General features: G+C 46.5%; 1 protein-coding gene across 3 annotated transcripts in view; it reads right to left on the bottom strand.

Annotated features, from left to right (window-relative positions):
• Positions 1 to 12737, bottom strand: part of CERS4 (ceramide synthase 4) — a 94398-nt gene that overhangs the window by 24778 nt on the left and 56883 nt on the right. For all 3 annotated transcript variants that reach the window (XM_028713529.2, XM_028713528.2, XM_077921932.1), the window contains exon 2: positions 4089 to 4262. In XM_028713529.2, the coding sequence (XP_028569362.2) occupies positions 4089 to 4261 (173 nt within the window). In that variant the 5' untranslated portion in view covers position 4262. The remainder of the gene's footprint in view (positions 1 to 4088; positions 4263 to 12737) is intronic.

Raw genomic sequence — 12737 nt, 5'->3', positions numbered from 1 at the left:
CCACTGCCTCCCGCAGTTTGGTCAAACTCATGCTGGTAGCTTCAAGAACACTGTCCCACCATCTCGTCCTCTGTCGCCCCCTTCTCCTTGCGCCCTCCATCTTTCCCAACATCAGGGTCTTTTCCAGGGAGTCTTCTCTTCTCATGAGGTGGCCAAAGTCTTGGAGCCTCAGCTTCAGGATCTGTCCTTCCAGTGAGCACTCAGGGCTGATTTCCTTCAGAATGGAGAGGTTTGATCTTCTTGCAGTCCATGGGACTCTCAAGAGTCTCCTTCAGCACCAGAATCCAAAAGCATCCATTCTTCAGCGATAAGCCTTCTTGATGGTCCAGCTCTCACTTCCATACATCACTACTGGGAAAACCACAGCTTTAACTATACGGACCTCTGTTGGCAAGGTGATGTCTCTGCTTTACCTCAGGTTAAGTACTTAATTCGTTGCGGAGGTCCATTCTTAACCTGAAACTGTTCTTAACCTGAGGTACCACTTTAGCTAATGGGGCCTCCCACTGCCGCCGCGCGATTTCTGTTCTCATCCTGAAGCAAAGTTCTTAACCCGAGGTAATATTTCTGGGTTAGTGGAGTCTGTAACCTGAAGCGTCTGTAACCTGAGGTACCACTGTATTTTGCTTTAGGAGGCTTAGTTTGGGTGAGACAGCTCTGCAACTGAGGCTTAAACATGCCATGGATAATCATTACCTTGGCTATGAAGCGAGGGTGACTGGGTACGCTTCATTGGGGCGCAGAACAAAGCGTACCCCAATCCTCCAGGCTTCCAGAGATCGCTTGTAGATAAATAGTTTGGGAACGCGTGGCTATCCGTGCCTTGCAGAAGTCACGGACAGCAAGTTGTGGCACGACTCCTCATAGACCAGGAATGTTGAGGAATGCTGGCGGTTAACCAAACTTCAGCTTCAAAGGTTCTTCAGTCCCTGGAAACATCACTTTTTAATCTGGATGCCCACAAAAGCCAGAATTTCACCATTCGCAAACTTCGTGAGATAAAACCTGGTCGTGCAGAACAGGGCTTGTCACGGGGATTCCTGCAGGGGTGTTTGGGGGCTCTGTCAGAGGCCTTGATAGTCAGACTATTCTCCACCAGGGCCAGGGCCTTCTCAGTGATGGCTCCGACCTGGTGGAATGCTCTGTCCCATGAGACCAGGGCCCTGCAGGATTTAACCTCCTTCCGTCGGGCCTGTAAGACAGAGCTATTCCACCTGGCCTTTAATTTGAATCCCGCCTGATCTTTTATTTCCCTTCCCCTCCCCTTTAATGAAGATCACCCGCTCTGAGACCCCACAGCTAATTCTCCCCTGGTCTCCTCGCTGGCCCAAGTAGGACCAATCCAGCCAGCTAGCCCTGGGGATTACCTAATGCTTATTTCCCCTAAACTGATTTTTGAATTTTATTGTCCCTCCCCCCCAATATACTGTATTTTATGCTGCTTTTATAATTAAGTGTTTTAAATTTGTTGTTAGCTGCCCTGTGCCCGATTTTTGAACTGGGAAGGGAGAGGTATAAATAAAATTATTATTATTATTATTATTATTATTATTATTATTATTGCTGACCATCAGAAGTAAAACGACAAATGCCAGTCCGTATAGACCAGGCCTGTCCTAAAGGTTGATCGCGGGGGTGTCTGTATCGCAGGTCGATCTCCTCCCCCCAAAAGCTAAACAACTTTGATGAAATTAAAAAGGTCCTCAAATGGACATTTCCTAAAAAACCAGAGGCTTTTCTCCTGGGCATGGTGGGCCAATTGGTGCCAAGGAAGGACAGAACTTTTTTCATGTATGCTACTACAGCGGCAAGAATTCTTCTGGCAAAGTATTGGAAGACGCAGCAGCTACCCACTCTGGAAGAATGGCAAGCGAAGGTGATCGACTATATGGGAATGGCAGAGATGACCGGCAGAATCCGTGACCAGGGGAGTGAGACAGTGGAAGAAGATTGGAAGAAATTTAAAATATATCTCAAAAACTGTTGTAAAATTGATGAGTGCTGAGATGTTACGGTGTTAAGAAAGAGAGAATTGCAGCTGTAAATCATAAGATTAAGGAAATTATAACGAAAATGAGTTAATTAATTAAATAGAGGGTTGCTGAGAAAGGGTAAATATAAGGATGCAGAAAAAGGGAGGTATGGGGAAGTCCGGGAAGTAAGGTGAAAGAAGATAAGTTTAAGAAATTATATATGTTTATTTGTTTGTATGTTTTGTTTTGTTTTATTGTTTGTTTTTATTATATGTTTGGAAAATTAATAAAAAATATTTAAAAACAAAAAAACAAAAAAACAAAAGCTAAACAACTTTGGTCTCTCCCTCCCAAAAAAGCTCGGCAACTCTTGGCAACGACAATGGGTAGATAGCTGTCAGTATTTTTTAATACTGGGAGTCGATCGCGGTCGTTTGGGAGTTGGACCTGCCTGGTGTAGACAATACGGTGAAACTACAGGGGGCAAGACTAGAAAGCGTTTTCAGGAGTGGCACCCACCCTGAAGACCTCAAAGAGTTCCACAACTATATAATTTTTCATAGACATATGAAGGCAGCCGTGTTCCGGGAAGCTTATAACGTTTGATTTGGAAGAAGCAAAGATCGCCCATGTTGAAGGATTCTTCAATGTCAACTTCGTTGGACTGGTCACGTTGTGCGGATGCCTGGTGATCGTCTTCCAAAGCAACTACAGTGGTACCTCGGGTTAAGTACTTAATTCTTCTGGAGGTCCGTTCTTAACCTGAAACTGTTCCTAACCTGAAGCACCACTTTAGCTAATGGGGCCTCCCGCTGCCGCCGTGTCACCAGAGCACGATTTCAGTTCTCATCCTGAAGCAAAGTTCTTAACCCGAGGTACTATTTCTGGGTTAGCAGAGTCTGTAACCTGAAGCGTTTGTAACCTGAAGTGTATGTAACCCTTCAGTTGGAGAATAGTCCCTGCTCCTGCGAACCTAGCAGTTCAAAAGCATGTCAAAGTGCAAGTAGATAAATAGGTACCACTCCGGCGGGAAGGTAAACGGCGTTTCCGTGCGCTGCTCTGGTTCGCCAGAAGCGGCTTAGTCATGCTGGCCACATGACCCGGAAAAACTGTCTGCAGACAAACGTCGGCTGCCTCGGCCAGTAAAGCGAGATGAGCGCCACAACCCCAGAGTCGTCCGCAACTGGACTTAACTCTCAGGGGTCCTTTACCTTTACCTTTTTTATCCTAATAAAATGATTCAGGGACCTTTCCCCCCAGTGACCTTCAGCTGGGTGGCTCAAACAAGGTGCAAAGGCAACAATTTTCCGCCACCAGTTTTCCCCCTCTGCCCCCAGAAACTAGTATTTAGAGGGAGGCTACCCCAGAACATAAGGGACGCAGGTGGCGCTGTGGGTTAAACCACAGAGCCTAGGGCTTGCCGATCAGAAGGTCGGCAGTTCGAATCCCCGCGACAGGGTGAGCTCCCGTTGCTTCGTCCCTGCTCCTGCCAACCTAGCAGTTCGAATGCACGTCAAAGTGCAAGTAGATAAATAGGTACCGCTCCGGCGGGAAGGGAAACGGCATTTCCGTGCGCTGCTCTGGTTTGCCAGAAGCGGCTTAGTCCTGCTGGCCACATGACCCGGAAGCTGTACGCCGGCTCCCTCGGCCAATAAAGCGAGATGAGCGCCGCAACCCTGGAGTCGGCCAAGACTGGACCTAATGGTCAGGGGTCCCTTTACCTTTACCCCTGAACATAAGGGACGCAGGTGGCGCTGTGGGTTAAACCACAGAGCCTAGGGTTTGCCTATCAGAAGGTCGGTGGTTCGAATCCCCGCGACGGGGTGAGCTCCCGTTGCTCAGTCCCTGCTCCTGCCAACCTAGCACATCAAAGTGCAAGTAGATAAATAGGTACCGCTCCAGCAGGAAGGTAAATGGCGTTTCCGTGCGCTGCTCTGGTTCACCAGAAGCGGCTTAGTCCTGCTGGCCACATGACCCGGAAGCTCCCTCGGCCAATAAACTGAGATGAGCGCCGCAACCCCAGAGTCGGCCACGACTGGACCTAATGGTCAGGGGTCCCTTTACCTTTACCCCTCAACATGGAGGCTCGTCAGAGCTTGCATCAATGTAACGTACCTTTCGAAGAAGAAGCGGATTACCACAAGCAGGAGTGCCAGGGGCAGGCTCAGCAAAAGGTGTCGGGGCTGAGGGTAGCTGATCTCTTCTGTCTCCTTCATGTCCTCCCAGGTGATCCCGGGCGGGAGCCAGTATTCGTGGCGCCAAATCCATTCGGTCACTGGTAGCACCATCCTGGGCGCAGAAGAGGAAAGAGAGAATGAGGTGAGAGGGAGACAACAGGGAAAATGTGTGGCGAGGCAGCGTGGTGTAGTGGTTAGAGTGTCAGATCTGGGAGAGCAGGGTTCAACTCCCCATGTGGCCACAAAGTTCGCTCCTTATCTTTACAGAGGGAGGAGGAGCTCGATATAATAATAATTTATAATAATAATTTATTATTTATACCCCACCCATCTGGCTGAGTTTCCCCAGCCACTCTGGGCGGCTCCCAATCGAGTGTTAAAAACAATACAGCTATATTTCCTGAACGTCTTCAAGGCATATCTCCCCCCCTTTGGGAAACTTGAATGTCAATACTTTCACATACAGTGGTGCCTTGGTTCTCAAACTTAATCTGTTCCGGAAGTCCGTTCCAAAATCAAAAGCGTTCCAAAACCAAGGCGTGCTTTCCCATAGAAAGTAATGCAAAACGGATTAACCCATTCCAGACTTTTAAAATCAAGCCCTGAAACAGCAATTGAACATGAATTTTGCTATCTAACGAGACCATTGATCCATAAAATGAAAGCAGTAATCAATGTACTGTACTATAAAATAAATAACACAGTATGGTAGATGATAAAAATTAAAGTTATTATTTTTTCTTATCTGCATTGAAGATAGTCATTGTTTGGATGGGGGGCTTTTATCCATTTCCACAATCACTCACTCAATCAGTAGCTGAACTGGGCTCCACACAGCCACGAAAACAAATGAACCGAAAAAGCCTCAGAAACAAAAATGGTAAACAAATAGCAAAAACTTAATCCGTTCCAGAAGTCCGTTTGACTTTCGAAATGTTCGAAAACAAAGGCACGGCTTCTGATTGGTGCAGGCGCCCCGGAAACAATAGCCGACAGCTGCATCGGACGTTTGGTTTCCGAAAAACGTTCGAAAACCGGAACACTTATTCCCTTTCTTTTTTATATATAATTTTTATTAATTTCAACATACCAATTATTATACATTCCATAGAACTTCACACCTTATACAATCTTTTTGGACTTCCAACAACACCTCTGATGATCCACCATTTTTATCATTTCTTCTGCATTTCTTAAATTCCTATTGCCTTTAATTATCTTAACTCACAATCCACCTCTTTAACCATTTTTGCAATAATTCAAATAATTTACCTCACAAAACTTCTTGCAAACCTACAAACGTAATCTGGTCATCACAATTACTTTTCAAATAGTCCATAAATTTACACCAGTCTTCTGTGAATCTCTGGTCCCGCAGGTTTCGAATTCTTCCGGTTAGTTTATCCAATTCTGCATAGTCCATTAACTTCATCTTCCATTCTTCTTTTGTCAGTAATTCTTCTTGCTTCCATTTCTGTGCCAATAATATTCTTGTTGCCGTCATTGCATATAAAAACAACTTATAATCCTTTCTGTTTTTACCATCTCCTACAATGCCAAGTAAAAATGCTTCTGGTTTCTTAATAAATGTATATTTCAACATTTTTTTCAGCTCATTATATATCATCTCCCAGAAGTTTTTCACCTTTTTACATTCCCACCACATATGATAAAATGTTGGAACACTTATTTCCAGGAACCAAGGTGTTTGAGAACCAAGGTACCACTGTATATCTGGTTTTGGGCTGCAAAACTGTTGCCACACCCTGTTTTGGAGCGAATCGGTTGGGGTTTGGGGTGATAGCTATGAGGCTTGAGTTCCAATCGCTAACTTGGTCGGGTGCTGCAAAACAACCGCAACAGTTTGGCACACGTTAGGAGAGGGTTCCAAATTTGGGGAAGATGGAGCAAGTTCGCTCCCTCCTGCTCCTGGAAGGAAGGACTCAAACCAAGGGCTTCGAGTTACGAGAAAGGAGAAGCCGACTAAACATCGGGGTGGGGGAACTTTCTGTTAATTTAAGAATGGCGGTAAGAACCATTCATTAGTGGAACGGTCTCCCTCAGGAGAAGGTGAGGAACGATGGAGGTTTTTAACAGCATCGGAACAAGATCAGGAAATCCAGAACTGCAAAATTCAGGTTTGGTGTTCAGAGACGCATCCCTCAGTCCAGCTTCAATGGATGATAAACTGGTTCTGTTTAGACATGTATCTTTCTCTATCTTTCCAACGCCTTGCGGAAAGGCTACTGTATTCCTTATTTTCACCCCCCCATACCAAACCACACTTGATAATTTGAAATAGCGAAAACAGCTTTGTTCGTTAATTAACCGCAGGCTGTATACAAGCCCAGCTCCTGTATACAGGAGATGTAAAAATTTGAATGCCGTTCCTTTGAAAACAAAACTAAGGCAGAGACCTTTTCTGTCGGCCCCACCTGTTGGTATTAAATGCAATTATAAATGCAAGCCGGCTTCCAGACAACGGAGGACGTGTTGGCGACGCACGTGGCAGTGAATGCAAAGGAACAAACCACAAACATTTCATATGGAGACTGCAGCAGAGAATCAGGGGAGTTTGGCTCTGCAGCAACTCACGAGGAACTTGGGAGAATGGTTGCTATTAAGGCTTGGGGAAAGAATCATGGAATCACAGAATTATAGAATTGAAAGGGACCCTGACGATCATTTAATCCAACCCCCTGCAATGCAGGAATATGCAGTTGGCCCACACGGAGATTGTGTTGTTTCAGGTTATCATCCTCGAGGTGGTAAAAGTTTCCGTTTATCATCAATGGGGTGGTAAAAAGGATGACTGGCGGCTGCATTCACTTCCGCTTCCGGAAGACTCCTGAATATCTTTTCACTCCCCACACCAAAAATAAAAAAAATTGCACGTACAGTCGTACCTTGGCTCTTGAATGCCTTGTTAGTACAGTGGTACCTCAGATTAAGTACTTAATTCGTTCCAGAGGTCTGTACTTAACCTGAAACTGTTCTTAACCTGAAGCACCACTTTAGCTAATGGGGCCTCCTGCTGCTGCCACGCCACCAGAGCACGATTTCTGTTCTCATCCTGAAGCAAAGTTCTTAACCTGTGGTAATATTTCTGAGTTAGCGGAGTCTGTAACCTGAAGCGTATGTAACCTGAAGCATATGTAACCCGAGGTACCACTGTAAAGGTAAAGGGACCCCTGACCGTTAAGTCCAGTTGCGGACGACTTTGGGGTGGTGACGCTCATCTCACTTTACTGGCCGAGGGAGCCGGCGTTTGTCCGCAGACAGTTTTTCTGGGTCATGTGGCCAGCAGGACTAAGCCGCTTCTGGCGAACCAGAGCAGCGCACGGAAACGCCATTTACCTTCCCGCCGGAGCGGTACCTATTGATCTACTTGCTCTTTTACGTGCTTTCGAACTGCTAGGTTGGCAGGAGCTGGGACCGAACAACGGGAGCTCACCCCGTAGCGGGGATTCGAACCGCTGACCTTCTGATTGGCAAGCCCAAGGCTCAGTGGTTTAGACCACAGTGTGCTTTAAAATGCTAACATCTGCAAAAGTAACATGCAAAGGTCCGTTGTATATGGGGAAATTGCCTTGCAAAACTGTGTTGACTGGTTGATAGTAAAGGTAAAGGGACCCCTGACCATTAGGTCCAGTCGTGACTGACTCTGGGGTTGCGGCGCTCATCTCGCTTTACTGGCCAAGGGAGCTGGCGTACAGTTTCCGGGTCATGTGGCCAGCAGGACTAAGCCGCTTCTGGCAAACCAGAGCAGCGCACGGAAACGCCGTTTTACCTTCCCGCCGGAGCAGTACCTATTTATCTACTTGCACTTTGACATGCTTTCGAACTGCTAGGATGGCAGGAGCTGGGACTGAGCAACGGGAGCTCACCCTGTCGCGGGGATTTGAACTGCCGACCTTTTGATTGGCAAGTCCTAGGCCACAGCGCCACCCGTGTCCCTGAATGCCTTGTTACTTGTACGTTTTGGCTCCCGAACGCCAAAAGTGTTCCAGTTTCTGAACGTTTTTGGGAGGCAGAACTTCCTGCAGCCCAGTGGAAGCCGAACCTTGATTTCGAACATTTTCATAAGTCAAACAGACTTCTGGGAACGGATTACGTTCGCGAACCAAGGTACGGCTGTAGTTTGCTTTCCTGAGCTGCAAACGGCGCACAATTTGCAGAGATGGAACCGATATCATGATACACGCTTCAAACCAGTTTTGGGCGATATCTTTTTCTGGGAAAACAGGTGCCAGAATTCACCATGATTGCTTCCCTTGTTCTTTGAGAATGGCAACTGTGCCCACCTGAGAGGTGCCGGAACTGGGTTCCGGTGAGGTTTGGCTGAAAAATAGTGTGGGATATATCAATATCCAGCCCTAATGGGTGGAGTGGATAATTCTGCTTTCTTTTGTCAGCAAGTACATTTGGATCCATCCCTCTCAGCACAGCAATGAGGAGACAGACATATGCTTCTACAAAGGCGGTTGGCCGTACATTCACAGGGAAACCAAAATGCTTGTTTACAAAGCTATTGCACCACCAAACTTACTGCATGCTTGTGAAACATGGACCAGTTATAAACGCCACTCCAACTCCTTGAAAGATTCCATCAACGGTGTCGCTGAAAATTTTTACACGTCACTTTGGAAGACAGGCGAACTAATGACAGTGTACTGGAAGAGGCAAAGATAACCAGTGTCGAAGCAATGATTCTTCAACATCAACTTTGTTAGACTGGTCATGTTGTGCGGATGCCTGATTATCGTCTTCCAAAGCAACTACTCTATTCTGAACTTAAAAATGGAAAGCGTGATGCTGGCGGTCAACAAAAGAGGCTTAAAGACTCTCTCAAGGCAAATCTTTAAAAAATGTAGCACAGTGGTACCTCTGGTTGCGAACGGGATCCGTTCCAGAGGCCCGTTCGCAACATGAGCAGAACGCAACCCGCGTCTGCGCGTGTGTGGGTCACGATTTGCCGCTTCTGTGCATGCGCGTGACGTCATTTTGAGCGTTGGCGAAACCCGGAAGTAACCCATTCTGATACTTCCGGGTGGCCAAGGGACACAACCTGAAAACGCTCAACCTGAAGCAAATGTAACATGAGGTATGACTGTATGAACACCGACAACTGGGGAACACTGGCCTGCGAGCACTCCAGTTGGAGAACAGCCTTTAGCAAAGGTGTTGTGGGCTTTGAAGACACTCGAACTCAGGACGCAAGGGAGAAACGTGCTAAGAGGAAGGCACGCTTGGCAAACCTTCACCGGGATCAACTCCCGCCCGGAAACCTCTGTCCCCACTGTGGAAGGACGCGTGGAACCAAAATTGGCCTCCACCGTCACTTACGGACTCATTGCTAAAACCGTGTTTATGGAAGACAATCTTACTTGGTTACAGGGGATCGCCGAAGAAGACGAAAGGAGAAGCATGTAAGGCAATGGTAACCTGACTGGCTTTCATTCAGAGGGAACACCCAGCCCAGCGACAAAATGCAAAAATGCAGAACAGTCTCCTCTTAAGCAGCGCCGTTCTTTGGGAATTACACCCACGGGAAAGCAAAGCTTTTCTCGTCACAACCTCCTGACATTTTCCCTGTGGTTGTGATTCAGCCAGCAAGGGTGAGTGGGTGGGTGGCAGGGCCACGAAAGCTCAGCGAAGGTTGATCTCCATGAATGGGGGAAGGATCAAGTTTCCAGCATGTCTCCCTTTGAGTTGGATTTCCGAGCCTTGAGTCATCGCATCTGGCCTTGCTCCAAATTTCCAGCGTTATTTTGGAACACAACAGAGAGCATCGCTTGACGCAAGGCCATGGGCGTACAGGACTTGCTTCCCTTTCTCCCCGCTTGCCATCAAAACACCCTCCGACGTTTCTCCGATGAAAATAAGGACATCCTATTCCATCCCCTCCAACACTTCTCCGATAAAAGCAGAGACATTCCTGCCAACATTTCTCTGATGAAAATAGGGGCATCCTATTCCACATGCATGGAAGCGGGTGGCGCTGTGGGTTAAACCACAGAGCCTAGGACTTGCCGATCAGAAGGTCAGCGGTTCAAATCCCCGCGACTGGGTGAGCTCCCGTTGCTCGGTCCCTGTTCCTGCCAACAGTTCGAAAGCATGTCAAAGTGCAAGTAGATAAATAGGTACCGCTCCAGCGGGAAGGTAAACGGCGTCTCCGTGCGCTGCTCTGGTTCGCCAGAAGCGGCTTAGTCCTGCTGGCCACACGACCCGGAAGCTGTATACCGGATCCCTCGGCCAATAAAGTGAGATGAGCGCCGCAACCCCAGAGTCTGTCACGACTGGACCTAATGGTCAGGGGTCCCTTTACCTTTATTCCACATGCTCCCAACAATTCTCTGGTGCAAATAAGGACGTCCTAAGGAAAAGTGGGACATTCTGAGATAAAATCAGAAACCGGGGTAGCAGCTAGACTGGGGACTGGGAGTGACCGCAGAGACCATATAACACTGGTCCTGAAAGACCTACATTGGCTCCCAGTATGTTTCCAAGCACAATTCAAAGTGTTGGTGCTGACTTTGAAAGCCCTAAACTGTCCAGTAGACCTGAAGGAGCGTCTCCACCCCCATCGTCCAGCCCAGACACTGAGGTCCAGCTCCGAGGGCCTTCTGGCGGTTCCTCCCTGTGAGAAGTGAGGTTACAGGGAACCAGGCAGAGGGCCTTCCCGGTGGTGGCTCCCTCCCTGTGGAACGCCCTCCCATCAGATGTCAAGGAAATAAACCACTATCTGACTTTTAGAAGACATCTGAAGGCAGTCCTGTTTAGGGAAGTTTTTAATGTTTGACGTTTTATCGTGTTTTTAATGTTGTGTTGGGAGCCACCCACAGTGGCTGGGGAAACCCAGCCAGATGGTCAGGGTAAATAAATATTGTTATTATCTGTAAATCCGGGACTGTCCCTAGAAACTAAGGACACTTGGAAGGTCTGAAATCTTTGGCACTTTGCAGCACTTTGACAGCCCATATCATAGAACTGTAGAGTTGGAAGGGACCCCAAGAGTCATCTAGTCTAACCCGCTTCTATGCAGGAATCTCTTGCCCAGAGTGGGACTCGAACCCAAGACCTGATATAAATGTTTGTGCGTTTGTGCTTGCATACCCCTTGCCAAGGCTCCATTCTGATGAGCTTTCATTGTGCCCAATTTTGTGCCCAATTTTGGGTCAGACCAGGACGTGCTGTCTCAGAGAAGGCAACGCAACCTGGTTGGGGTTTGGCTACCCTGATCGGCCTATGAGATACCAATGTGTGATGCACGATGAGTTAGGGAACAGCCCATTAAATTGCCAAAGGTATGTGCCTGTTTGGCATACATTTAACTCCATTAATCGCAGACAATAATCTTTGCATTTCACGAGCACCCCATAATTTCATTTCTCAACCACCTGCTTGCTAAAGTTCCATTGCACACATCTAATGAATCACGCTGAAGGAGAGAAATTGGATGCAGTTCACTGGGAGAATCTGCGACCAGAAAGAAGAGGAACACCAAGAAGACCGGAAGAAATTCAAAGACTATTTGAAAAAATATTGTAATATTAAAGATATGTACAGTGGTACCTCGGGTTAAGTACTTAATTCGTTCCAGAGGCCCGTACTTAACCTGAAACTGTTCTTAACCTGAAGCACCACTTTAGCTAATGGGGCCTCCCGCTGCCACCGCACCGCCGGAGCACGATTTCTGTTCTCATCCTGAAGCAAAGTTCTTAACCTGAAGCACTATTTCTGGGTTAGCGGAGTCTGTAACCTGAAGCGTATGTAACCTGAAGCGTATGTAACCCGAGGTACCACTGTAATCACTTGAAAGACTCAATTAGGCCTAGGACTAAATTTGGGATTAAATATATAAATAAGAAAATGTATGAAAAGAAAAGTTAGGAAATATGATGATGGCTGTGATATGGTTTATGAAATAATGATATAGGAAACTGCTATACATAATTACTAAGAAATTCAGATGGAAGAGGTTTGAGGAAGTCAAATAATATGTTGGATCTTAATTAATTAATTGTTAGTCAAGTGATGATTTGTTGTATTGTATGTTTTATATTCTTTTTTCTTCTTCTTCTTCTTTTTCTGTTTCATTCTTTTTCCTTTATTATTGTCAACTTTTACTTCTTTGTTATCTTTATGTATGGAAAATAATAAATATTTTTTATTTTTTTAAAAAAGAAATTGTATGCAGTTCACGTTTGAAGGGGAACCGACTTCTCTTGCATCCAAAAACCACACAAACCGAAAAAATAGGCGGCCTTTGAAATCTTCACTTCTCCAACTTACTGCAAATCACTCCTCCGTACGAATGCCAAATTCAGAAATACAATGGAAGGTTGCTCAGATTTGCATGAGTATGTCAAACAATCAAGCCGGTCACTGTGTCTTCTTAAGGGACACAAGCCTCCTTCATTTCAGCAATTTCAGGAGTTCAGGGATATTTCTTTAAAAACAAATTTGCAAGTTGCGTGTCCTTGTTTCTCAATCTGATCCTTCCGGCATGGTTTGGTTTTTTCCGCACGTTTCGCGGTACAGTGGTGCCCCGCAAGACGAATGCCTCGCAAGACGAAAAACTCGC

This window comes from Podarcis muralis, chromosome 18 (genome assembly GCF_964188315.1).
Source record: "Podarcis muralis chromosome 18, rPodMur119.hap1.1, whole genome shotgun sequence".
NCBI lineage: Eukaryota > Metazoa > Chordata > Lepidosauria > Squamata > Lacertidae > Podarcis > Podarcis muralis.
This window is presented reverse-complemented; position numbering and strand designations above follow the sequence as displayed.